This window comes from Brassica napus, chromosome A1 (assembly GCF_020379485.1).
Source record: "Brassica napus cultivar Da-Ae chromosome A1, Da-Ae, whole genome shotgun sequence".
Taxonomy (NCBI): domain Eukaryota; kingdom Viridiplantae; phylum Streptophyta; class Magnoliopsida; order Brassicales; family Brassicaceae; genus Brassica; species Brassica napus.
In genome coordinates, this window is record NC_063434.1 from 4,575,057 (window position 1) to 4,601,068 (window position 26,012).

At 36.5% G+C, this 26,012-nt stretch overlaps 6 protein-coding genes across 24 annotated transcripts; 3 read left to right on the plus strand and 3 right to left on the minus strand.

Annotated features, from left to right (window-relative positions):
- The first annotated feature begins 2,603 nt into the window (after nucleotides 1–2,603).
- Nucleotides 2,604–3,261, plus strand: LOC106381427. The gene is made up of 2 exons (XM_013821323.3): nucleotides 2,604–3,016; nucleotides 3,120–3,261. Coding segments are annotated over exons 1-2 (348 nt in total). The 5' UTR covers nucleotides 2,604–2,670; the 3' UTR covers nucleotides 3,122–3,261.
- On the minus strand, nucleotides 3,184–5,008 carry LOC106381426 (probable protein phosphatase 2C 58). The gene is made up of 5 exons (XM_013821322.3): nucleotides 4,747–5,008; nucleotides 4,167–4,409; nucleotides 3,818–4,094; nucleotides 3,591–3,745; nucleotides 3,184–3,503 (listed from the first exon to the last, which is right to left on the minus strand). Exons 1-5 carry the CDS (start codon nucleotides 4,777–4,779, stop codon nucleotides 3,366–3,368), a joined length of 846 nt encoding a protein of 281 aa, XP_013676776.1. The 5' UTR covers nucleotides 4,780–5,008; the 3' UTR covers nucleotides 3,184–3,365.
- A 4,137-nt stretch (nucleotides 5,009–9,145) lies between these two features.
- Nucleotides 9,146–13,840, minus strand: LOC125610126 (ethylene-responsive transcription factor 6-like). Of its 18 annotated transcripts, none has more exons than XM_048781920.1 (8): nucleotides 11,585–13,840; nucleotides 11,331–11,480; nucleotides 10,959–11,078; nucleotides 10,752–10,793; nucleotides 10,458–10,607; nucleotides 10,067–10,303; nucleotides 9,750–9,935; nucleotides 9,146–9,650 (listed from the first exon to the last, which is right to left on the minus strand). In XM_048781920.1, exon 1 carries the CDS (start codon nucleotides 13,600–13,602, stop codon nucleotides 12,664–12,666), a length of 939 nt encoding a protein of 312 aa, XP_048637877.1. In that variant the 5' UTR covers nucleotides 13,603–13,840; the 3' UTR covers nucleotides 9,146–9,650; nucleotides 9,750–9,935; nucleotides 10,067–10,303; nucleotides 10,458–10,607; nucleotides 10,752–10,793; nucleotides 10,959–11,078; nucleotides 11,331–11,480; nucleotides 11,585–12,663. The 18 variants fall into 18 exon arrangements, with proteins under 18 accessions (XP_048637877.1, XP_048637908.1, XP_048637905.1 ...); XM_048781951.1 differs by having other exon boundaries at nucleotides 10,067–10,133; nucleotides 10,244–10,303; nucleotides 10,458–10,793; XM_048781948.1 differs by having other exon boundaries at nucleotides 9,750–10,303; nucleotides 11,047–11,078.
- A 5,670-nt stretch (nucleotides 13,841–19,510) lies between these two features.
- Nucleotides 19,511–20,641, plus strand: LOC106381425 (ethylene-responsive transcription factor 1A-like). Its single transcript, XM_013821321.3, has one exon. It carries the CDS (start codon nucleotides 19,768–19,770, stop codon nucleotides 20,491–20,493), a length of 726 nt encoding a protein of 241 aa, XP_013676775.2. The 5' UTR covers nucleotides 19,511–19,767; the 3' UTR covers nucleotides 20,494–20,641.
- A 1,248-nt stretch (nucleotides 20,642–21,889) lies between these two features.
- Nucleotides 21,890–23,656, minus strand: LOC106381424 (ubiquitin carboxyl-terminal hydrolase 3). 2 transcript variants are annotated; one of them, XM_013821319.3, is made up of 9 exons: nucleotides 23,521–23,656; nucleotides 23,268–23,399; nucleotides 23,130–23,174; nucleotides 22,934–23,039; nucleotides 22,801–22,859; nucleotides 22,642–22,716; nucleotides 22,503–22,551; nucleotides 22,331–22,407; nucleotides 21,890–22,210 (listed from the first exon to the last, which is right to left on the minus strand). In XM_013821319.3, the coding sequence occupies exons 1-9, from the start codon at nucleotides 23,587–23,589 to the stop codon at nucleotides 22,124–22,126; spliced, it is 699 nt and encodes a 232-aa protein (XP_013676773.2). In that variant the 5' UTR covers nucleotides 23,590–23,656; the 3' UTR covers nucleotides 21,890–22,123. The 2 variants fall into 2 exon arrangements, with proteins under 2 accessions (XP_013676773.2, XP_022562410.2); XM_022706689.2 differs by having other exon boundaries at nucleotides 21,890–22,217.
- A 312-nt stretch (nucleotides 23,657–23,968) lies between these two features.
- Nucleotides 23,969–26,006, plus strand: LOC106381422 (RGG repeats nuclear RNA binding protein B). Its single transcript, XM_013821317.3, has 7 exons — nucleotides 23,969–24,294; nucleotides 24,495–24,756; nucleotides 24,839–24,904; nucleotides 24,988–25,117; nucleotides 25,186–25,344; nucleotides 25,446–25,496; nucleotides 25,585–26,006. Exons 1-7 carry the CDS (start codon nucleotides 24,147–24,149, stop codon nucleotides 25,807–25,809), a joined length of 1,041 nt encoding a protein of 346 aa, XP_013676771.2. The 5' UTR covers nucleotides 23,969–24,146; the 3' UTR covers nucleotides 25,810–26,006.
- The last annotated feature ends 6 nt before the right edge of the window (nucleotides 26,007–26,012 follow it).

The following is a 26,012-nucleotide window of genomic DNA, read 5'->3' on the forward strand; positions in this document are numbered from 1 at the left end:
TATGATTTTTAGCCATTTACATAATTAATATAAACATTTTGAATAAAATAAGAGACATAAACTAAAAATACAAGGTTAAATGTACATATGCTTTGTTATTTTTGGAAATCCGTTCGAGCTTGGATATTACCTACTCGGGTTTAGATATTCAATCTCTTTTAATTCAATATCCGCGAATATTCTGCTACTTCGATTCGAATTTCAGTTCGGTTTTTTCCGACCGGGCTCAGGTTCAGATTCAGATATAGGTAAATGCCCAGCCCTAACTTTTTGAACCCAAAATTTTAGTACACTTTAAATTTATAACTTCAAATATATATATATATATATACATATATATATATATATATATATTTGAAGTTTAATTTATATTAAAAATTTTAAATAAAAATAATCCCGCGCTTTCAAAGCGCGGGTCAAAATCTAGTATATGTTAATAAATTAGTATTCTTTTAGAATTTTCGATCAATAAGTTGTATTTTTTAAATAAAATTTTAAAAGTTTTCTATTTTTGGAAGATTATCACTTTTTTAGAGAAAATAATGTAGATATTGAGATTAGAAACTAGGGTAACAAAAATATTTGTTTACAGATGAGTATTCTTTAAGAATTTTTAATCATTAGGTTGTATTTTTTAAATAAACTTTTAAAAATTTATATTTTTGGAAAGTTATCACTTTTTTAGAGAAAATAATGTAGATTTGAGATTGTGATTTGGAAACTAGAATAACAAGAATATTTGTTGATCGATGAGTATTCTTATATAATTTTTGATCAATAGGTTGTATATTTAATAAACTTTTAAAAATTTTCATTTTAGGAAAATTATCATTTTTAGAGAAAATAATGTAAATTTGAGATTTTTATTTATAAATTAGGATTACAAGAATATTTGTTGATAGATAAGTTAAAATATACTATATATCTATGTTCATGTCACTAAAATTTAGTTAAATACCATATAAAATAAATAAAATATTTGTTTTGATTTATTTACTAAAAAAATATCATAAATAAATAAGAAGTATTGTTTTGATTTATGTGATTACTCTAATTTAATTATATACATAATACATAGATGAACACAAATAAAACAAGCAATTGCGTGGGTACCGGTAGTGTGGCTCCTACAGATTGGACATTCACAATCTGTGATTGAGTAACCTCGGGGCTTCCTAATTCCGTCTTTTTACGTTTTTGAAGCAATTTGAGATGCCTTTCTGTTCTTGCATCTTTTGTTATGTTGTTACTCAAATTTGTTATGTCACGTAGAGCATTAGGAAGACGGTCTCCACTTATGTTTATTTCTTCATTAGCTATTGAAGGTTTCCGAATTGGACAATTCTTACGATATGTGTGTACTAATGCTTGTTTTCTCAACTAGGTTGAGTATATTTGTGGAGCCAAACGAGGTATTGCAATCGCATGCAAAGGTTTGGCCATGAAAAGGTCACTCTTGCTTTCTGAAATATCGATTTTATCCTCACCATGCACTGATGACCACGTGAACCCTTGAATCAACCGGGCCAGCAGCATGTGCGTCATGGCCGACCCAATGTACTCTATATCTTTTCTCTCCTTGCTTGGTTCATGATCAACTGAGAGCTGATGCTCAACGCCATTCCTAGACAATAGACATCACTGCCCTTGAGTCTCCAACATTAGCAACCACTAGCTTCTGACCATCGATTAGAATCCAGGTTACAGCCGTTGACCCGCCTTTACCAAGCTTAAGGGACTGCTGAAGCATCACTGCGTATCTGTACGCGTTCATTATAGCATTATCCGTGTCACTCCAAAACTCCTTCTGAGAAAGTGGAGTTCACAAAGGATTGATTCTACATATAGATGTTTATCTATCGGTTCAACCGTAAATTCTTATATATAAATCTCCCACGTTATACGTTCAGAACCTTACAGTATGCCTAAGTGACTGATATTATCATCTAACAATCATACAATAACTACAATCATTTTCACTGGATTCCAAATTAAGAGCTTAATCATCAATAACGTAACTTACACATGTTTGGACTATTGTTGTTTCGAAAGATATTTTCGAACTTATTAAATTTAAATATTCGTTGGTAGACATCGCACTTACATCAGATTTCTTTCTTTCTCTTGGTTTTTATCTTTGACAGCCGAATCAATAAAACTTGAATTCGATTTAACATAGATATATTATAAGAATAGACTAATCGTTTTTGCATGATTTAGTGGTGCGTCTTCTTGTTGTGTTCTTGATACTCTATATGAAATGGCCAATTCACAAGGGGGTTTATATAGTTCTTATTAGTTGTTATTTTTCACAACGAGGTACCAGTCGAGGAACCGTTGTATTAGATTCGATAACTTATACTCGTTGTATACTAAATTTTGAAGAAAACAAATATATTAAATTTTATGTCTTGGGAACGTGAAGTTTACGACAACACAGTCAGTTTTGAGATATGTTCCTTTTGAATAGAAGAAACGCTTTCTTTCTGTTTTGAAAATAGTTCGCACGCGGCCAAACAGTATTTAAAACCATGCGTGCATGCGTTACTGAATTAAATGTTCTGTTACAGACTTACAGTATATAAGATAGCGTCAGGATTACGTTTGTTATATAACATACAAGCCCACATCAAAATAAACAAACCAAGATAATTTTGTAAAATAGTTAAGATGATGATGATGATGAGAGTAGCGTTTGCGATGACGTGCATGCTGTTTGCAATCACAACCGCCGACAAGGGTGACCGTCCCTGGCCCCGTGAGTGCCTAGAGGTGGCGAACGTTATGGTGGAAGAATGCAAGCTGTTCTTCGTCGAACAGGAATCGCCTCCCACCGCCGAGTGCTGCGGCTGGTTCAGTAGCCGCCGTGAAAAGGCTAAGGACAGGAGGCGGATTTGCCGGTGTATGGAGTTTCTGACCACAGCCTTTGAAGCAATCAAGCCAAGCGTTTTGTCTCTCTCTGACCAGTGCCATTTCGGCGGGGGCTTCCCCATTTCTAAAAACCATGCATGCGCTTGTAAGCTCCATTCCTTTGACCAAACTCTTTAAACGTCACTGGATTTTGACTGAGCATCTCTAATGAAGGTGAATTGTTTGCTTGCTTTTTTTTTTTTTTGCAGAGTATGGGAGATTCGAAGATGAGAATAAGTAGACAAATAAAATCATGATGTTGTATCTCAAGGCTGTTTCAATTTCTTATTTCATTTATTTGTATGAAAATAAACCGCATTGCTAAAATAAATAAATTACATCTTCTGGGCATTACTGATTTTACAGACAACTTGAAAAAATAACTTAATCTTGCAAACTTGAAGCGATGGTTTATAGAGAAAAATTATCTGAAAAAGAAAACAAAGAATAAGAGACTAATGGAATTTTACAACAATACATGAGATGTCATCTTTGCTCTTCCTAGATATAGCTTCCTCTATCAAATGCTTTGCTGCTGCTTGTGGATCTTTGACACTCTTGATCGCATCAACTGCTTCTTGGTTCGACATTACCTGCACTTAAAACATCAACAACTGAGTAAACTGGCGGTGTAAAACCAAACCAAACCAAGAAGATACCACTGAAGTCATCTGACTTGCCTTCCAAATACCATCACTAGCAAAAACGATGAACTCAGTCTGATCATCAATCGCCTGGTGCGTAATGTCTGGTTCTGAGCTCAGATGTATCTTTAAACTCTTATCTCCAAACGCTCTCGCAACAGCTAACTGTCCATCAACTCGTGGTACATCCCCTGCAACACGTCATGAAAGTCAATATATACACCATAACTAGTCAAGTACCGAATATAAACACAGCTTTTCACCTGGCATATTTGATACAAATCCACCTCGCTTCTCTATATCTTTCCTCTCCTTGCTTGGTTCATGATCAACCGAGAGCTGATGCGCAACGCCATTCCTAGACATCACTGCCCTGGAGTCTCCAACGTTAGCAACCACTAGCTTCTGACCATCGATTAAAATCCCCGTTACAGCCGTTGACCCTCCTTTACCAAGCTTAAGAGACTGCTGCAGTATCACCGCGTCTGTTGATCTGTACGCGTTCCTTATAGCATTATCCGTCTCACTCCAAAACTCCTTCTGAGAAAAAAAAAACAAAAGGTCATTCACAAAGGATTTTACTTTTAAGCCTTGTAATTAAGATTTACTTACCTCTTTTAGAATGTTGTCGAAGAGATTAGTCTGCAAGTATTTGGCCACGTCATGTCCCAAGTGACCGTCAAAGATGGCAAACAAACCGAGTTCATGGCCGTTGACTTTCTTGAACTCGGAGACTACGTAGTCCTCCATGGGATGGCTTGACTTGCCCTTGACAAAGTGAAAACCGTGGGTAATGTTCTTCCACATCTTGCTTTTGCCTCTTCCCGTGTCAGGAGCCGATCCAAAGAACCCAGCCTTGAAAATAATAATAAATATAGTTAATACTGCAAGCACACAAGAACAAAGATCCAGGAACAAACACTGTCTGTACACACCCATGAACTATAAGCTCAGGCCTTTAACCAGGGAACAGTTTCATAACCACAACAGAGGAATTAAAACTAATATCTATGCACAGAAATCTCCAGACAGAACCATGAAGTTGAAGTTTTTATCATTAAAGGCTAAAAAGATAAACTGCTAAGATCAGAGAAGCTAAAACGAGTCAAAATCATGACCAAACAACAAAAGGGTAACCAGATCAGATCAAGGAGATCTCATAGTAAGAAGAGTCAAATAGCCAAATTTGTACCTTCATCTTATGGAGAATATCTCTGCCTGCCATTCCAAGAAAAGAGTTTGAGACGCTTCTTCTGCGTGTGAATAATGTCTGTGATGATTGAAGTGAAACAAGAACGGAGAGAGAGAGAGAGAGGAGATGGGTTTATGAAAGAAATGGTTTTGACTTTTTTGATGTAAGAAAATGTGAACTAGTGAAGGTGACTCTCTCTCTGTAACAGTATCGGCTGCTGCGTCGTCCAATGCCAACGCGTTCTCTCCAACGACTTTTCTTCTTTGTTTAATGAACGATGTCGTTTCGGTTCCTAAATATTTAAAATGTAGCGGCAGCCCAAGTAGTGTGTACAATACAATACCTTTTGTTTAAATTTTTCTTATATTCCTGTCGGCTCATTCAATAGATTCACTTTCAGAGTGTCTTCTTCGTTCCTTCCAAGTCGTCCTTTGTAGAAAAGAAAGCCTTCCAATTTTTTTCTAAGCGTATAGCTTGGTTTGTTTCATCGGATCGTATGTTTTAACAAAAATCTTTATATATTCTACGTACTCACATACGTCAGTATGATGGAAACTCAGATATATTATACGTCAGTATGATGGAAACTGTTAGAATCGGGTTTATTACGGGCTTCCAATTCAAAACCAATTGGCAATTAGTGGATTGGCTCTAACCCTTTATATAGTAGTAGATTAATTCTTATATATCCGATGTGGGATGTTTCTCATCAATACCCTCCTTCACGCTCAGACATCTAGGTCTGAAGCGTGGACAATGTGGGAATAACATCCACAGAGAGCCCAACATCGGTATAGTAGTAGTAGTTGTAGTAAATTAGGTCAAAGGATCTTATCGCTCTGATACCATGTTAGAATCGGGTTTATTACGGGCTTCCAACTCAAAACCAATTGGCAATTAGTGGATTGGCCCTAACCCTTTATATAGTAGTAGATTAATTCTTATATATCCGATGTGGGATGTTTCTCATCAATACCCTCCCTCACGCTCAGACATCTAGGTCTGAAGCGTGGACAATGTGGGAATAACATCCACAGAGAGCCCAACATCGGTATAGTAGTAGTAGTTGTAGTAAATTAGGTTAAAGGATCTTATCGCTCTGATACCATGTTAGAATCGAGTTTATTACGGGCTTTCAACTCAAAACCAATTGGCAATTAGTGGATTGACCCTAACCCTTTATATAGTAGTAGATTAATTCTTATATATCCGATGTGGGATGTTTCTCATCAATAGAAACTCAGATATATTAGTCATTTTTTTTCAAAACTTCATTTATTCCAAGTTTTTATTGAATTTGATTGTCAAGATGATTAAGATATATGATCAATAACACACATAAACGAGGGGGGCAACGAGTTGGTGGTTTGTCTAATCAAGGTTCTGTCATTGATATACAATCACACATACATATGTAGTAGTCCAATTCCAAAAGTTAGTAGTCAAATATTTAGTAGTCCATAAATATGTAGTAGTCCAAAAATTGTTACTTATCAATAGACATTATGGCTTCGAATGGTAAAATCCGTCCCGCACCGCACCGCAGTTAACAGTAACAAAAATCTTTACATATACCATATATCTATACGTTTTTATAACTGTCAGAACCGCACCGCAGTCAAACTGCTTGTCCCGCACCGTTCAATCCGCTGTTACCATTCGGAGCCTATGTCTAAAGCAAGAGAGAAATCGTACATGTGGTTCTTGGCACAAGAAGTTTCATCAGAACAAGCGAGACAGGACAGTGATGTAGAAGGAAAGGCAGGCAAAAAATGGCAACCTCCCCGCTCAACATGGATGAACTGCAACATTGATTTCTCCTGGTCGACCTCATTACAGCTAGGAGGAGGAGCGTGGGTACTGAGGAATTCGCAGGGAGTGGTTATGCTTCACGGTAGAAGGGCCTTCTCTTCGTGCTCATCCCAACAGGAGGCAGCGTTTGTTGTGATGCAGTGGGCGGTTGCAAGTATGAGCCATCACAGGATGCAAAAGGTAATCTTTTCAATAAACGACTCTTATGTCGTCGTGGTGATCACAAGACCAAGAAGATGGCTGATAAATACCAAAAAAATAAAAAATAAAAAAATAAAGAAGAAAATAAATAACAAATACCACTTGAAGCTAGAAGACAAAAATACTAAAGAGAGCTAGATTTAAAATGTCCCACATTGGAAAGAGAAAGAAATAATAAATGGTTTATAAGTGTAAAGGCACCATCATCTCATAAGCTGGCTTTTGAGAATGAATTCTACCTTTGGACTTTTAAAGTGTTAGCTAGGTTCAATTGTAATAATTGGGACAAATTAATATCTACTCTAACAATTGGTGAGCGTGGCCATCTTTTAAACTTCAGGGACGGTGGATTTTGGAAGCTTTGCAAGAAGTTGTGTGGTGGAGAATCCAAAAAGAAGAAAGAGCAACCAATAGAACTTAGAAGGGCTGATATCATTGCTACAAGTGTATCCAAAGAGCTAAGAATTCGATCTTATGTGGCAACAGGTGGTCCTGTGTGGCTCAGACATATCTTTGACAGTGAGAGAAGCTCCCCCTCTACAAGATTACCCTGACAGAGTTGTTGATGGTATGAGTACTGTTAGGTTGTGGTACTCTGTTTTTCTTACTAGGAGAAGTGATCGGAGTTATGGCGTTATGAGGATATTGTATCGCTTTAGGCTAACCTTTTGTTTTAGCTCCTTTATGGCTAACTAGAGATTTTGCCCGGGCTACGCCCGGGTATATTCAAATAATTTTATATTTAATATTTATATTACAATATATTACTTCGATGTTATAAGAGTATAAATAGAAATTGAATTAGAAATCAGTAAAACTTACAATTTATTTTTTTACTATCTAAAATATGTATGGGATGGTAAACAAATGCAAAATTAATACAAAATTTGTTAAACTGTAGTTATTATCCAAAGTATCTTTTCTTACATATTTATGTTATTAAGTAAATATATTATTAATCTCCACATCACATATTTCTTTGTATATGTATTATTTATTTCATATTTATATGTTATTTATATCTTATTTAATATTTTATTATATATTTTTATGATAATAATCTATTTTTTCAATTTTAAAGTAAAGCTAATTTAAATACTCATTGCTTTAAATAAGACAATTTTAAAAAAATTTGTATGTGTTAAATACACTGAAAATGTTAAATATAATATTATTTATCTATAAATTTTTAATGTTAAATATAATATTATTTATCTATAAATTTTTAATGCTAAATATAATATATATAAATAATTAATTTTACTTTTGCTATATTATATCCTTTATTTTTGTTATATAATATTTGAAAAATTAGGATGAAATATTTTGAATTTGCGTTTTGTTCTAACATCATTATTTATATTTAGTATATATTTTAGATGTAAAAAAATTGAAGTTTCTATTAATATTTTAGTAATCATGTCTAACTCTTTATTAAAAGTTCAAAATATTATAAAAAAATATTTTTTAAAAAAACTTTCTCTTATTTTATGTATCATATATTTATCTATACATCATCTGATTTAATTAAATAATTTAATATATATATATATGTATATATATAAATATGTTCATAAAAAATCATAAAATCTGTAATCAGTTTGGATATTTAAATATGTAAATTTATGCCAAAAAGTGATTCAATAATTTATGTAATAATGTTGATTTATAGATAAATTTTCCTACATATGGGACAACTTATGTTTGTATGAAGCCATGGTCAATGCATAGGCGATGGAAAGTATGGCAGCAAGTAAGAAAGCATAGACAGGTTCCATTGTTGAAATTTCCGAAGCATACCGTGCATGTATCGTTTTTTTTCTTCTTTAATTGGAGGCCTATTAGTTCTCTCAAGACTGGTGATGATAAGGTCGACGTCAAGTCTTATATTTTTGGTTGTAATCTGTGATGGGAAGAATAACTTGAAGATCATCAGTTATGTTATTGTCATCTATTATCATCGGTTGTTTATAAATTCATTATGTATTGGGTCGTCTCTTGGATAAGCAGTTGAGTCGAGATATTATATTTCATGGTATGTTAATATAAATTCAATACCTTTGTTAGAGTCTTTAAATTTATCTTGATTGTCGATGATAAATGGTAGCTGAAAATCAGTGATAAATTGGTCCAGGATTCTTATATTTTTTACCTTCATCAATTTTAAACGAACTATTAGCTTGGTTTTATGGCTTCACTAAAATTTTGGAAAAGCATAGTAATAAGATGTGATTCTTTTTTTATAAACTATAATCGAGGTAAGTGCATTGCTCTCGCAATTACAAAATAGTTACAGAACTAAAATCATGAATCTTGGGAATACGGCATGTAACTTCTCCTAACCTAGTACTATGCTTTGTATAAATTTAACTTAGTTTTGGCTCTATAGTAAAATATCGGATTTATCTTTATTGACATAGATAACAAAATAGAATTTGCATAAGTCATGCATCTATTAGGAATTTGAGAGGTACCATGTAGTCAGAAAATGGCTTACAATAGAAGTCTAAGGGCTTATGCATTATGTTTCTGCTCTTGGCAGCACCCGTAAATCCCACTGTACAACAACGACCTGTGAAAATTTACGACCAAACTTCCAATGTACCTTGGCGAGTAAGATTTCCCACTTGGACCAGGGTCCTTGAGATCATCAATGTACTTCCTCCAGACTATCGTACCACATCTTTCCTTTGCTGAAAGAGTTTATTTTCCTGATTTTGGGGATCTAGATGTTCTCTTGCGTGAGGACAAACTCGCCGTACATTGCAGACGTCTTTCCCTAGAATAAGAACAAAGATAACTGAGCTCGAGTATATACAGTAGCCGGCTGCTAGCAAGTTGTGCCCAGGTTGTCACGCGTTTATTATATGTATTTTTTCTTCTGACCAAAGCTGCAAGGAACACACAGCAGTAGACCAACAACATTATGAACACTGTGTATCTTTTCTGAGTGGCCATGTGGAAAGTGAAAGGGAGAGTAGTTCATTTACAGTGGAAATATCATTGGACTCGTAGGGGTTGTAGACACCAATTATGGAACCGGTGGAAACTCCAGCGATGATGTTGGAGGAACCGTCCAACTATGAAGTTGTCGGAGCAATTATTTAACATGAGCAATCAGAAAGAATCAGATCAAGAACTCAAGCTCCAAGATGGATTTCTCATCTCCTACTTCCCTATAGAAGAACCATTTGTCAATTAGTATCAGATGATTCTTCCCTATAGAAGAACCATTTGTCAATTAGTATCAGATGATTCCCAGATTTAGACAACACAACACACCCTCAAAATATTATTAACAAAAAACCATTTTTCCTTCGAACCCAAACGTTTGAAACTTTGGGTGAAGGCGGTTGGCTTCTTCGTCAAACACACTGAGATAGAGAGTTAAATCAAGGAGCAGTTGTGATGATGCAATATCCAAACTTGTAAAACATGTCCTCTTAAATATTTAACTGGTTGAAACAATTGTTGAGTGTATTACTACAGAGCCCTGACTTGGCCCAGAAGCCATGAGTTTGCTGTCCAAGGTGATTCCCAGGTCCTGCAAGAGACAGAGCCAGGAAAGTGAAGAAGAGTCATTGAACAAATATTCTAAAGCTGCAACTTTAGGTATTCATCCATATAAAACGAATGTGCATAGCTATTAAAAGTGAACCAGGAACCAACATAAATATAGCGTAGAGATTTTCATGTACCTGATCGATGCAAAAGTTAACTAAAACTTTTGTGAAACGAAGACTACTCCAGCAGCTTGCTGGTAACTCTTTGGAGCAACCCTTTGCATATTAACCTCGTGGAAGCATGACCATAGGTTTTTAAGAGTTTTCAATATCTCATTAAAAACACTGCACGTTTTAGCCGTTGATGCGTATATAAGGTGGTTATATATTGATTTCATTTCTTTGACCATGAAGGAAGTTTAAATCTAAAACAATAAAGTATTAGGCTATGTATATCACCTACGTGTATAACCATCATCATAAGCTTACCCATCATCTGTTTTACTTGAAGGCACGTGATTGTGGAATCACCTGCACAGAAAGAAAGAAGGTGTCTCGGGTAAGAAGAAGCCAATGATGATCCTTATGAAGTTATAAGCATCACATCACATAGAACATGATAAAACCCAAAAAAAAAAAATTAAACATGACAAAGCCTACAAACGTTGTAAGAAAAGTAAGTTGACTCAAAAGTACCATCATCAGGTTAAGCCATAGATTAGATTGGAAGTTTAACGGTGATGATTAAAACATACTGACAGAAAGACCAAGTTGTCTCATGCACCTGCTGTGGATTTCAACGTATTCTTCATAAGACTGCAAAAACAAACAAAAAAATAAGCACAAGACTTTGTCAAAGATTAGACAAAAAACATCACTTCAAAACTGGAGCTCATGATGCTTCTCAAGAAACATAAGAAAGCCCCTTTTGATGCAAAACTTTAGCTAAACCCTGAGATATAGTTGAATATGGATCAGATATATCCCGGATGCTTAAAAAAAAAACACTATAAACTTTTGCTACATTGGCTCTCGAAAGGCAAACCCCATGAGTTGGATCGTAAATACTTTTCTTTCTCCCGGAAATATTCTGAGGCTACACCATATCCTCTCTGCTATGCAACATGGAATCTGCTGAGGTCATCCTGGTTTGAGTAGACCATAGAAGGGTAGGCATCCGTGTATGGCCCCACATATTGTTATTGTACTCTTCGTCTCCTGAGAAAGATGGAGGTTCAACGGGAGAAAACAAAACAAAAGTTTAATTGAGCCTCAGAGAACTAAATAACTACATAACAACTTCGATTTAAAAAAAGGCAAACCTGCTTCGGCAGGCAGACAGGAATCGTAAAAAGTTAAAAAAATTTCATACTTCCAAGAAACGCAGAAGATTGCCTTACTACCGTATGTGTAATGAATCAGAAGGGTTGAATCTGGTGAAGAGTGAGATTCTGAGTTTTATGCAACCCTTTTATAATTGAACAGATTAAAGAAATTAAGAAAGGGTAACTTAAATCGACTCCATGGAAGAGAGTTAAAGGCGAATCTTAATAATGGTTTCAATGAATACAAAATATAACACCTCAATTACGTCAGAGCCGGTGGAGTTTCAAGCAGATGAAGCGCGATACGGGCTTCTCGATTCTGAACACTATCGGGCTGGTGAAACGCGAGGCCCAAACGACATAGGAGAAGCGGCTGACGTGGCGGAAATCTGAACTCCTATTGGTCGATTTTATTTGGGGACGTGGACAGCCTCCCTACTCCTCATATAACCCTTTTAGTATTAGTTAGATATCTAGTGTATGTAATCTTGAAACTTCCATTTGCGTTAATGTTAATCAATAGATGAAAAAAAAAGTTTTAATCGCTCTTTCTTGATTATACCAACCTAACTAGAAAACTCAAATCACATAAACTAAGATTTTCCATAAGATGCATCACAATAAATATAGAGAGATCTATATAGAATGGTATGTAAAATGATATGTTCCATTTTGTTTATACGTTGGCTTTTGAGTGGTATGTAAAATCTGTGATTATACGTTGTCATTTTGTTTTATATTTTTGCAGAGTATGGGAAATTCAAAGATGAGAAGAAGTAGACAAAGAACATCATGATGTTGTATCTCAAGGCTTGTAACTTGAAATCACAGATTTTACATCTTTCAAAATGAATTCAGTCACGTTGGGAATTAATAGTCTAAAGTCAAAATGTTATTTCGATATGATTTTATTGACTGCATGTTGAAACTTGAAAGTCGTATTATACAAAGAACAAATAAATGAATAAAATTTTCCCGAATGTGTGTGCAACAAAAAGAATCAAGAGATCATAAAAAACACGTGTACGCCGTAGTAATTCCACGTCAGCATACAGCAAGCTGAACCCAACAGACATTTAGACAACAGTCAATTGTGGATAACCAAACGGTGGATGTGGTGACAACGGCGAGAAAAGCGGCATGCTTAGAAACTCCGTCAAGTCCCAGTCATCTACCCCCGTCAAACTCGACGTCACTTGCTCAACGCCGTGACTCTCCTCCGTCTTCACAACTTTCGCAACAACCCTCGTTTCTTCCTCCTCAGCTCCGTCTCGCTTCCGTTTGTTCTGACCATTCTCAGCGCGTGGCTCCCACATCCCAACCTCGAGCGGGAAATTCACGATGGCCTTAGCTCCTCGGAGCCTAAACGCCGCTTGGTCGTAAGCCCTCGCCGCTTCGATCGCCGTGTCGAACGTCCCGAGCCACACCCTGGTTCCGCGGCGGGTCGGATCTCTGATCTCCGCCGCGAATTTCCCCCACGGCCTCATCCTCACTCCTCTGTAGTGCCTCTTCTCTTCCGCGGCCACCTGTGGTAAGGGAACCTGTTCTCGCTGAGGCTTTCCGGCTGCGAATTGGATCCACTCGGATCTGTTCGGCGGCGCGATCTTCAGCGGCGGTTTTCGATTCGATTGCGAGACGACCGGAGGATTCGATTGGAACGTGAAGGAATCGTTTGGTGCAAGTGGAGTATCGGTTATTTCCGGTTTAGTCTCGAATTCAGGAAAATCGAAACCGGTTTGGTCAAATGAACCGAAGAATGAAAAATCGGAGCTGGTTTCCCATGGATTGGTAGTGGTGGCATTAGGCAACGGGGATAATTCGTCGAGGAGATACTTCTTGATGAAGAAAAGAGCTGATGTTTCGCTTGGCGTGGCCATTAGAGAACAGAGGATCGGAGGAAGATGGTTAATTGAAAGAAGGAAGGATTCGATTTGACAGTAGAGGAGAGTGTGGAAATGTATATATATAGGAAGAAAGAGTCTTAGGTCAATGAGAGACACTTTCCAAGGCAACATCCTTTTGTGTTTTTAAATTGAAATAAAAATAATCAGCTGCGGAATGTTGTATATACACCCGTGTGTATTTTAATGATTGTAGACCGTTAGATTAGATATATAAACCACCAGTCAACGGTACGATCGTGTGGGTTCATCGATGGCAGCTGAGGTGAAATAAAAAACCTTTAGGCTGCGCGATATAACTTAGATGTATTATATTGTTTCTTTTGTTTTCATAGAGTTGGTAAGAATTGATTGATTCATGCATAATAAAAGGTTAATCAAAAGATTCGTACTCATAATATTAAAAGAATTGTTGGTGTTGATGTCTGACTAAATTACTTACCAGTTGCGATCGACCGTGCTGACAAATTTTTGGATAATCTTGGTTTCAACTACGATTATAAACAAGTTATTAAGGTTGAACGACGATTAAACACGTTTATTGTGGTTGGAATAATAACAATTAGTGGAGGAAGAAAAACTGGTTGAAACTTTTACCTCGAAATTATATTTGTATTAAGGATAAAATCCCTTGCAACAATAGTTATGGTTGTTTCTTTCTGTCATATTATATTTTCCTTTCGCTACAGATTTAGTGAAGGGCAGAAACTTTGTTTGTTTTTGGACGACATGCCACAGCATGCCATGTTCATTTTGTTCAGCGTCATTATTATTACATTATCGATGACATGACACATCTATTTATACAATATAGTTTTGTATAACTACGACATTAAGCAAACATGCAAGATCAAGTTACGTTAAACTCATTTCTCTTTTCTTCGCTGAATTTTTTTTTTGGTATAATTTATTCACTGAATTGATAAATATGCTAAAAAGTTAAATGATTCATAATGGAGTATAAAACTAATGGAAACCGATAATATTTCCAGAAACTAAAAGCCCATAAAAGAAAAACATAAGGGAGATGAAGCTCTATGAGAAAGAGCCAAATGACAATATTAGAAAGCTTCAGATTGCTGACAATAAAGACTCTAAATCCGAATTCATTGACCCACTTACAAGATCAGTTATCCTTTTGTGAGAAAGTAATAAATCTTTTGGATTTCTAAAAAAAAAAACAAATCTTTTGCATGTAGATAGTTAAAGTTGGACGTACAAATATGAAATATCCGAGTATAAAAATTGATGGTCATAATTGAAGCTTTGCTCAATGGAAGTCAGAATCCTTTTTTAGTGTTGGTTTTGTCTTGTGGGTTTCGTTTTTTCAAGTAGCCTTGTTTAGAGTAGTTTATGGACTTTACTCTGTTAGGTTGTATGATCGTTTATGCTAATGTTGATGCTTTCAGGAATGCGCAAAGTTTGTCTTTAGATGGGTATTTTCATTTTTCTGTTTTTTTATTTATGGGCTAAAAACATTTCTCCTTTTACTTTTAGATACAAATTTCATAGGTTTCACACAAATTTAAAAAAAAACAAATATAGTTAGTTACGTTATAAATACATCACTTACCAAATACTTTTCATAACTATTGAGCTATTTGTAAATTCTCAATAGTATTTTAGTAGAGAAAAAAGTTTGATCATTCATATATATTTTTCATATTTGAATTATTACTATCCTCGAGGTCCATTCAACCAAAATCTTCAGATCCAAACTCTCTTAATCAAATATCTTTCAAACTATTCGATTTTTTTTATGGGGGGGGGGGGGGGGGGGGGGGGGGGGGGGGAAGTAACGTCTGATAATTTTTTATTCGGAAATTGTTTGAAAACGGGTATGTGCATGTACATCTTGTCTCTTTCAAACTTATGATTGAACACGTGCGGTTATGACATTTGGTCTTTTTATTTGTAGTACAATTTCAAATTGAACAACAAAGAAATTGTCAAAATTAACCAAAACCATTACATATTCTTAATCATATTTCTGGATTTGGTTTCTCATACTTTGGAAGAACTATATTATGTTATTGGGACTTGTCTTTTTTTTTGCTAAAAGGATTACTTGTCTTGATTATTTACAAATAAAGTTTTGTGATAAGAATTAGATACATAAATGTTTTTTGGAATATTGTTGGTTTGTTGCGCAATTTCTTATTGTCGTAGGTAGATCTTTGTTGGCGAACTCGAAATTTAAGTAGGGACGCACGTGCAGATATGTTTCTTGGCTAATTTTACAAAGTCTGTTTCAAATTCAATGTTCTACGGTCAAAACTTAAAGTCTTACACGACCCATCTTGGTCAATTTTAAAGCTGACGTGTCATAGGCCTTCCATAGTATTTTGGTCAACTTATCACCTCTAAAATCTCTAATCTTCCAAAAGGGACCCAAAATTCTAAGTGAATATGGGCTTCATATGAATATTCGTTAGATAATTAAAACTTATTATGGTAAGCTGCAAGGCATCACAATTAAATAAGAAGTTTTAGGATTGAGGGAATGCTCAACTCACAAGAGATTTGACATGTGAAGAAAAATATAGTAGGTTTGGACATCAGCAACATATCATCTTTTTCTACTTAAGGAAAAAGAATCATCTTTATATTTTAGGTAATACCGTATAAAAATAACATATTGAATCTAGATCAAGTAGTATATTGTTGAGGGCGATAAGATTATGAGAGAGTTACACTCAGGGACACAATATGACTTTATATATCGCTGAGAGACACATAGTGAAGTTGAGACACATTCTGTGGACAGCTGTATATTTTATGACATAATTAACCCTGCTTTTATCTAAAGAGAAGTATGTTGTAACTAGATATATGTGATAAAGTGAATTGTTTTTGGACCACATAATTAGAAAAGTTATTTTTTTTTTCATTTTTTTTGTTTCTTCTACGGGACTGAACCAGTTTCTCTTTCTTCCACCTCCATTATCACGATCCCCCTTTCAATCACCACCTCCATCATCATATTCATATCTACCATCGCCACCTCCTCCACTATCTCATCCACCTCTGTTAACACCTTCGTTTTAATTACCACCTCCATTTGAATCACTATTTCGATATCTCGTCTATCTCTCTTACCACTTTCGTCCACCACCAAGAGCTCCATTTGCAACTCTTCTGGTCACATCAACAACATCAACACAACCACTGACCATGAGATCTCCGTCCACAACTCTTCCGACCACATCAACAACATCCACACACACAACCATCAGATCTTCGTCCACAACTCTTCCGACCACATCAACAACATCCACACACACATTGACCAAGCGAGCTACCATCACCTCCATTAATCACCACCTCCAGTATCTCTTCTCCCTCTATTACCATTTTCGTATCCACCACTGAGAGCCTCATCCGCAACTCTTCCGACCACATCAAACAATATCCACGCACACATTGACCAAGAGAGCCCCTGATCCAATCCACAACTCTTCCGACCACATCAAACAATATCCACACACACATTGACCAAGAGAGCCACTGTCACCTTCATAACTACCATGTCTCCACCGCCTCCACCACCTCCACCACCGCCTCCTTCGTAACCACCACCGCCTCCACTATGGTATCCACTGCCATCTCACCACGGTGTCCACCACCGCTTCCATGGGACTAATCGCCTCCGTTCATAGCTACCACCACCTTATTCATAGCCACCTTCGCTTCCATAGACGGTAGAGAAGACCGATAGATGTATGCTTGAGAATATAGATGGAGAAGATGTTGGCATGGAAAAAGGGGGTTAGGGAGAATTTTGGATCGAGAAGATTACGGTTCGTTTCCAGAATTTGATACGATGATAACGCGAAACCTAAATTCAGATTTGGGTCCAATTTCAGGTTTTGCCTTCTGGATCTAGAAGAAATCGGGAGAGAAATAAATTAGGGTTCATCTCACCGGTGATAGATTTGTGAAGTAAGGGGAAGAAATAAGGTCATCTGTTTTGTAAATGGTTAAAATTTTAAGATTTTGTAAAAAGATAAAAATAAGATATCGGTTTTGGTTAGTTGGGTTGGTAACGAGTTTGGTTAGTTGGATGAGATTTCTAGTTAACTCAAGATGTCACTTCGTTGAGGGTTATTTTAGTAAACTTAGCATAAGAAAGTGTGCTAAATATATAATGTGTTTCTTAGTGATATTGTAAACTCAACTTGTGTCTCTCAGAGTAAATATTTCTAAGATTATTGAAGTAAAAGCCTAGCTAAGCTATAGAGCCTGCCAAATATTTAACGGCAAACATTGCTCAAGTAAATTCAAAAATTTGTATTTTCGACGAATTTTAGACATCATAACGGCTATCAAAGTTATTAATATTTCAACTATGGTGTGAGTGAACTATTAAGGAATGAGCATGTTAATGGTGAACTCTTGACGTTTATGGACAAGTGCATAGTGAAAGGTTAAATTTTACATTATAAATTCGAGGAGGCCTATTACTTATCTTACTTTTTAAAAAAGATGGCTCCATCATGAAGCCTTAGCCTATTACTTATATCTTACTTTTTAAAAGTGATGGCTCCATCATGATAGCAATGTTTCATCTGAATTAATACCAGTTTAGCTAGCGAAAGAATGTATTATAAGATCTATAGGTAGATTTTCCATCAACGGAATAAAGCTTTTTGTGATTTCAAACCAATATATATATATAGGGGAGTGCAATTAAGTACATCAAAGAGATCTGGTATCCTCTTTATAATTAGATAAAGTTCGTGAATTTGAAAGAATAACCATCGTTCTTCGAAGGAGACTTCTTAGAAAGTTGACAGAAGGGTGAGACCTCATTCATAATATATCTTCGGCCAAGAAATTATACAAGCTAAATGTACCATTTTCTTCTGTGAAAGGATGAATTTATAATCTATTTTCAGCCAATAATTAAAACATATGTTGAAAACAGCAGAAAATGAACTGAAATGTCATTTAATGTTTTACACACGCTTTAAAAAAAATAGATACTAATTTTATATTTATTTGAGTATTAAAATTCTATAGTATTTATTATCTTTATTAATTTCATTAGAAACTAAATTAACAAAAAAAACTATTGGAATCATAAAACAATACTTCCAGCTAGGGGTGGGCACTTTACCCGATATCCGAAGTGGCACCCGAACCCGATCCAAAAAACCCGAACCGAAATCCGAACCGAAGTAGCAAAATATCCGAACGGGTATTGAATTAAGAGAGATTGGATATCCGAACCCGAACGGATAATACCCGAACCCGAATGGATATCTGAAAATAACCGAACATATGTATAATTAACCTTATATTTCTAGTTTATATTTTTCATTTTATATAAAGTATTTATATTGATACTACACATATTTTAAGTTCATAAGATATACATACAATTACGGAGAAAATGATTTGCTACTCACTTAAAATACATGTCAAATTTTTTATTTCAAGAATTAACAAAAAGTTACATCCAAAATTTAAAAACAATAATCAAATTAATGTTTTTTAGTTTCAAAATGTTATGTCCAAATCTATTAACCATTCAATCTATTAAAAATAAAAGATTAGTGAAGTGAAAGTTATATTTTTAAATACAAGAAATTTGAAAAATGAAAATTTAATTTTTTTTTTTTTTTAAATCTAAATATCCGAACCCGATCCGAAATAACCGAACCCGAACTAAAAATATCCGAACCCGACCCGAAGTACAGAAATACCCGAACGGGTTCTACACCTCTATACCGAAATACCCGAAAATCCGAAATACCCGACCCGAACCCGAACGGATACCCGAACGCCCACCCCTACTTCCAGCAAAAATTTCTTTTACAGCAGCAACCATACACTGAAGGACAAAAGGCAAAGACAAGTTGTGAGAAAGGAGAGAGACCAAACACAATATTGCTTGCTTCCGTAGATTGCATGACATCATCCCTTACGGCTACTTCACCTGTGTCTTATGTGGATAATCCGCACGTGTTTTAATTCACGAACCTTCATAGCAATGAGAAAAATCCATTACTTTCATATTTTCAACTTTTTAATTCACCCCACTAGACACTAAAATAATATTTACAAGAATAGTCTAGTCTTTGTCATATTCAAGAAGATCTTCCAGGTTCATGAACCATTTTTGTCTCGGTCTACCCTATAAATATAACGAACCATCTTTACATTGATTCCCACTGCAAATTTCAATACTATCAATAGAGCAAAGATTAGAAAGAAAAAAAAACATTTTTAACAACAAAAAAAAAAGATTCTTCAAATTTATTTCATCTCTTTATCATGGCTGTAGAATCCGACTACTCTTTTCTTGAATCGATAAGACAATACTTACTAGAAGAATCGGAGTTACGACTCACTGAGTCAATGGTGGCGCAATCTGGTACGACGGTTCACAGCGTGAGACCGGTGTACGGACGAAACTCGAGCTTCAGCAAGCTGTATCCTTGTTTCTCTGAGAGCTGGGGAGACTTGCCGTTGAAAGAGAACGACTCGGAGGACATGTTAGTCTACGGTATCCTCAACGACGCTTTTCACGGCGGTTGGGAACCGTCTTCTTCTTCATCCTCAGACGAAGATCGGAGCTCTTCTGCGACGGTTAAAACCGAGAATTTCTCGGCGGTTGATTCTGTTCCGGCGAAGAAGACGAGTTCTGTTCAAGCGCCGGTGAAAGGGAAGCATTACAGAGGAGTTAGGCAGAGGCCGTGGGGGAAATTCGCGGCGGAGATAAGGGATCCGGCGAAGAACGGAGCTAGAGTTTGGTTGGGGACGTTTGAGACGGCGGAGGACGCGGCGTTGGCCTACGACAAAGCCGCTTTCAGGATGCGTGGCTCCCGCGCTTTGTTGAATTTCCCGTTGAGAGTAAACTCGGGAGAACCCGACCCGGTTCGGATAAAGTCCAAGAGAGGCTCTTCATCCGAAAACAGAGCTCCAAAGCGGAGGAGAACGGTGGCTTCCGCCGGACAAGGAACAGACGTGGGACTAAAAGTCAAGTGTGAGATTGTTTAGGTGACACATGGTTATCAGTTATTGGTTTATAATTTTCCATCGTCTTTGCTGGATCATGTTTTTTTCCCGAAAAAGGTGGACAAAATGCATATAATGGGAAATAAAAATGTTAAGAACAAATATTCATTTATTAAATACTTCAATATCAGTGGGTTCAAAGAGTAATGTTTAAGCTAGGCCTCGGCATTCGGGGTTCCAATCGGGTTTCGATTTTATCTAATCAGGTTTCGGTTTTTCGGATTTATTAAAATCAGCCCTATTCGGATTATATGAAAGTTCGGTTCGGGACTGGTTCGGGTTCTATCGGGTTCGGATCGGAGTTAGTAAATCTTCAAAGACCCGGTACAACCCAATATACTTTCGGGTTCGGGTTCCAATCGGTTTTTCGGTTTAAAAGTACCTGATTTTTACCTATTTTATAACCAAAAAATGAGTAAAATCGGTTCTTCAGTTTTAAAATACCTGATTTATACCTATTTTGTAACCAAAACTTAAGTAAAATCGATTTAAAAATAAGGAACATCAACTGTGATCATTCAAAATCAAACGGAAAGTAAACATATTTACTAATAAAAAGAAAACCAAATAAATAAAAGTATAAAACGAAAACTAAGTTCTCATGAAATGAGAAACATTGTTTAACGAAAACCAAATCAAAATCTAAATACTTCAAGATTCAATGGTCATCTTCAACCATCAACCTTCATGTAATAGAACCACCAACCTTCATATAATAGATAAGTATTTTAGATGTTTAATATTTCTTAATGTATTTTGGATACATATTAGGAATTGAGATCATGTTTGGTACAAGATCTTTTCGAGGTTTTGAATGTTTCGGGTTCTATCGGATATCCATTTAGATTCGGGTTCGGTTCGGATAATATTCATAACCCGAAATAACACAAAACAAGATCCATTCGATATTTACATCAGGTTCGGATCGGTTCGGATTCATTTTTATCGGATCGGATACGGTTTGGGTTTTCGGATTCGGTTTATTTGTCCAGCCCTAGTGCAAAAAACGTTACCACATTTTTAATTAGTTCGCTAGTTAACTAATAACACTATTTTAAACTATTTGAATTTTTAAAAATATAATCTATCTATATGGCGTATTGTTAATGTAATCACTTTTAAATTTGTTATAGATTTTATCAGTTACAAAAGTATAAAACCCAATTATTGGAGAAGAAGACACCGTCACACATAATTAATTAACTACTAAATCATCACACAAACTGATATAAACATACGACCAAACACGATAATCTAATACAAAGCTACCCGCCAAATTTTTTTTTATGTTTCTCTTAAAACAAAAAATGCACTCTTTAAACCATGATCATAAACTCTATAAGATTTCAGAAACAAAAAAGAAGAAGAAGATTCAGAATGCAGTAAAACAGAAACCACCTAGATATTATGATTCGGTTTATATGTTTCTCTTAAGACAAAAAATGCACTCTTAAAACCATGATCATAAACTCAAGATTTCAGAAACAAAAAAGAAGAAGAAGATTCAGAATGCAGTAAAACAGAAACCACCTAGATATAAAATCTGAATGGATAGTTAAGTCATACACTCAGAAACAAGACTACTGATCTTTGCTTCTTGAAGAAAAAAACCTCAGGTTCTCTTAGAGATGGCTATCACATTGAAGTTGAGCGTGTCCGGATTCTTTTCAATAAACTTCTTCATCACTTTCGTCGCATCCTGTAAGTTTAAAAATATCACCCAATATACCATCAAAACTATGTAGAAGGTTTCAAAAATACAACAAAACCATTGGCATAGTCCCAGGAGAGTTTTAAAGACTGAAAGGGTTTATAGTACCTTCAAGAGGGTAGCTGGAGAGGAAGCACCATGTGAAATTGGTCCTGCTTTCCTTCCATCAAGTTCATAGAGCTCACCTGCGTAATAAACAATATGATTTAGTACCGATATGGAAGTGTGTTTGAAGCTTTCATTATTCTGATTTTTTTTTGGTTGATGTGCGATTTGTTACCATCAACACATGCTAAACAAATGAAATGCGTGTCTGCGTCGTCGGTAGCCTGAGGAAAAGTACAAAAAACAATGTGACATTTAGATGAACATGTTCGCATACTCATATGCATTAGTATTAATATGAGGCGGGAAGTTACCGGTGTTTCACCAGCTGTAACAGCTACAGAATGAGCATCTTCTATTTGGCTATCGTTCTCAAGAAACCTTGCACGCTATCAAAAATAAGAAACATTAAACATAAGGCAAAAAAAAAACTTATAGTCAAATCAAGAGGAAAAAGATAAAAGATAGAAAACCTCCATAGGAGTCATATTGGCAGTGGATTTGAAGAATTTATCTAAGAAAGATCCCTCAGCTGAAAATAAGCAAGGAGAAAGTGAGACTCGTTAAAAAATTAAAAAGAAGCACAAAGAGGTTCAAAAAACTCACAAAGCTTGATTTCAGAGGTAATGTTGCCAATAGCATGGAGAAGACCAATGGTTCCACAAGCATTACCCACAGTTTGTTTCATGAAGTAAACTTTATCACTATGTACCTTTCATTAACACAGCCATCAGCAAAACAGAACCATAATAATAAGACTAGGTTACAAAAAACAAGATTCCCTTTTCATAAAGAAACTCACCTTCTCCTTGATTTCCTTGTCTTGCTCGATCCTCTCTTCTTCACTCTACATACCAAAACCATCAGACTTTCAATCAACACAAGCTGAGATTTTCAGAATCAAAGACGGGTTTCAATTGATTATCACGAAAGAAGACACCTTTTTGGTGATGGGGTAAAGGAAGAGAACAGCAAGAACAGGCTTAGGAACCATCTCAAGAAGTTCGTCGTCGAATCCAAACACATCATTGCACTCCGCTGCATCTGGTGCAAGACCCAGACCCCAAAGAAACTGTACACAATACACACCAATACAAAAAAAATCACTGAACTGACCTAGAATCAATCTTCCCAATTTCGAAAAAAAAAGCCGATGATCGGAGAAGAAGAAGAAGGGAAAGTGAGACGAATACCTGATTCATAACCTCTGGGTTAGCTTCAAGAGGAAGCCATCTCTTAGCTGAAGAGCTCTCCGTCGCCATCTTCGTGATCGTCTCTTTCTGATTTTTGCACAATCAAAAACTCTTCTGTTCTAAGAAACGAATAAATTATAGAACGAAGCTACTAATGGGCCTGGCCCAATTAATCTCTCTGTTCACTAAAAAAAAATCCTACTTTCGTCTGATTCATCGTACGGTGAAGAAAATGCTCTGATTTTGTGTACGGTATAGCTTTCTACAGAGGATTAGTTCACTCAAAACCAATTTCTCAGTACAAACTCGGCCCGGCCCGGCCCAATAAGAGCGTAGGGTGATTAAATTTTAATCTCAGGGAAAATAAACGGTGTAGATTTCTCCTAAAGTAGATTCGTGTGCAGAGGATAGAACCTCAAGAGGGGGTTTATAAAAGATTAGGTTTATGGATATCAAAGTGTTGTGCAGCCTTGGCTAGGGTTTTGCTACTTATCCTACCGCAGCTTCCTTCTTTGTTTGGCTCTGTCCGAACAACCATATCTTTCGATATTCCTTAATTCTTCATCTTCGTAAACAATAACCCCCAAAACAATAACCTCGGTGACTAACTAGTTTGGTCTGGAGAAATGACGACTTTGAACCCTTTCGATCTCTTGGACGATGACACCGAGGACCCCACCCTGCTCGCTGCTGCTAAGCCGTTGAAGGTTGAGAAACCTGCTCCAGCTCAGCCTGCTAAGATGCCCACTAAGCCCACTCCTCCTTCTCAAGCTGGTGAGGCTCTCTCTTTTGATTTAGATTAATAGAGATTAGTGATAAACCTGCTTACTTTGGCTTGGTGGTTGTAGATTAAGTGGACATGAATTAGTTTCTTTATTATATTTAGTGGAAATGTTAAGACACTTGCATCTTTTATTTATATAGATTAATAATTAACTGATTAGATGTTATGTTATTCGTTGACTTTGAGTAAGTGAGGGAAGCCAGAGGAGGAGGTCGCAATGGTGGAGGAGCACGTGGCGGTGGCCGTGGAAGAGGTGGTGGATTCAACAGGGAGTCCAGGAACAGTGATGCTCCTGCTAATGAGAACGGGTACGTTGGAGGCTACAGACGCTCTGAAGGAGGAGATGCTGGGAGACGTGGTGGATACCGTGGACGCGGTGGTCGCCACGGAGATTCTGGTGACTTGGAGCGCCCACGCAGGAACTATGAGCGTCACAGTGGAGCAGCTCACGGGTAAGGCGGCTTCTTCGTTGTTTATGACTGTTGAGGTTTGATCTTACGTGGTTTGTAATTGTAAAACTTATTGTTTGAGTAGACATGAGTTAAAACGTGATGGAGCTGGCCGTGGCAACTGGGGAACCATTGAGGATGACATTCCTCCGTAAGTTGTAATTACTTCATTGTGTGGTTTTTGTTTTTGATTGGTGTCTTGAAAATAATAGTGATTGTGTTTGAAATCTATAGGGTGACTGAAGGATCCACACCAGTGGTGGAGAAGGATCTGGCTGTTGAGAAGGAAGGTGAAGCAACTGATGCAAACAAAGAGACACCTGTTGAAGCTCAAGCTGAGAAAGAGCCCGAGCCTGAGGACAAGGTACATTTTCCATCTTTTGATCTTGTTAAGAATAATGTTATCTAATTGGTAACTTGCTGTGTTTGTAGGAGATGACTCTTGAAGAGTATGAGAAGGTTTTGGAAGAGAAGAGGAAAGCTTTGCAAGCAACAAAGATTGAGGAGAGGAAGGTTGACACCAAAGCCTTTGAGACCATGCAACAGCTCTCAAGCAAAAAGAGCAACAATGATGAGGTCTTCATCAAACTGGTGAGTTATCTGAACTCTTCTTTATTTCATTTTGGTGTTGGTAAACTTCTATTTATAATGGAGTGTGTGCTTATTGAACGTTGAAATGGTGGTGGTATCAGGGAACAGACAAGGACAAGCGCCCAGTTGAGAAGGAAGAGAAGACTAAGAAGGTCTCGCTTGCTCACTACTAAGGATTTAAACCTTTTTATTCAAATTCTTTTGCATGAATTTTTGTTTATGTGATTTTTTTTTTTGTAGTCGTTGAGCATAAATGAGTTTCTGAAACCTGCCAATGGGGAGAGGTACAGAGGTGGTGGTTATCGTGGTGGAAGAGGTCGTGGACCAAGAGGAGCTGATGAGGGTGGTCGTGGACGTGGAGCCGAGGGTGGTGGTCGTGGACCAAAAGGAGGAGCTGACAGAAAGGCTGCTGCACCTGCACCAAAGATTGAAGACGCTGCTCACTTCCCTACTCTGGGAAAGTAAGGCTCTCCGGTTTGGTCCTTCCGCGTCCTTTTGGTTTGGCCTCGTTTGTTTTTGTGATCTCTCACCCGGTTCTGTTTTTGTTCTTCTGATTTCATTGTTATCGTCATACTCGCTCAAGGCTTTTTGTTCTACGAACCCGAGTTTTTGGGAGCTTTTAGTAAGTTAAATGAGGCAGAAAAAATCATTTCTCCATCAAAGTTTGT

What these genes read in the sequence shown, in the direction of transcription:
- LOC125610126 (XM_048781968.1), bottom strand. Translation starts at nt 13,602, where the DNA reads ATGTTGCCTTGGAAAGTGTCTCTCATTGACCTAAGACTCTTTCTTCCT.
- LOC106381424 (XM_013821319.3), bottom strand. Translation starts at nt 23,589, where the DNA reads ATGGCGACGGAGAGCTCTTCAGCTAAGAGATGGCTTCCTCTTGAAGCT. An exon ending in ACAAGGAAATCAAGGAGAAG is followed by an intron (nt 23,040 to 23,129) that starts GTGAGTTTCTTT and finishes TGTTAATGAAAG; the next exon opens with GTACATAGTGATAAAGTTTA. An exon ending in TTACAGCTGGTGAAACACCG is followed by an intron (nt 22,552 to 22,641) that starts GTAACTTCCCGC and finishes ACTTTTCCTCAG; the next exon opens with GCTACCGACGACGCAGACAC.
- LOC106381422 (XM_013821317.3), top strand. Translation starts at nt 24,147, where the DNA reads ATGACGACTTTGAACCCTTTCGATCTCTTGGACGATGACACCGAGGAC. An exon ending in ATTGAGGATGACATTCCTCC is followed by an intron (nt 24,905 to 24,987) that starts GTAAGTTGTAAT and finishes TGAAATCTATAG; the next exon opens with GGTGACTGAAGGATCCACAC. An exon ending in ATGAGGTCTTCATCAAACTG is followed by an intron (nt 25,345 to 25,445) that starts GTGAGTTATCTG and finishes TGGTGGTATCAG; the next exon opens with GGAACAGACAAGGACAAGCG.
- LOC106381425 (XM_013821321.3), top strand. Translation starts at nt 19,768, where the DNA reads ATGGCTGTAGAATCCGACTACTCTTTTCTTGAATCGATAAGACAATAC.
- LOC106381427 (XM_013821323.3), top strand. Translation starts at nt 2,671, where the DNA reads ATGATGATGATGATGAGAGTAGCGTTTGCGATGACGTGCATGCTGTTT.
- LOC106381426 (XM_013821322.3), bottom strand. Translation starts at nt 4,779, where the DNA reads ATGGCAGGCAGAGATATTCTCCATAAGATGAAG. An exon ending in ATATTCTCCATAAGATGAAG is followed by an intron (nt 4,410 to 4,746) that starts GTACAAATTTGG and finishes ATTATTTTCAAG; the next exon opens with GCTGGGTTCTTTGGATCGGC. An exon ending in CTAGTGATGGTATTTGGAAG is followed by an intron (nt 3,504 to 3,590) that starts GCAAGTCAGATG and finishes TTTTAAGTGCAG; the next exon opens with GTAATGTCGAACCAAGAAGC.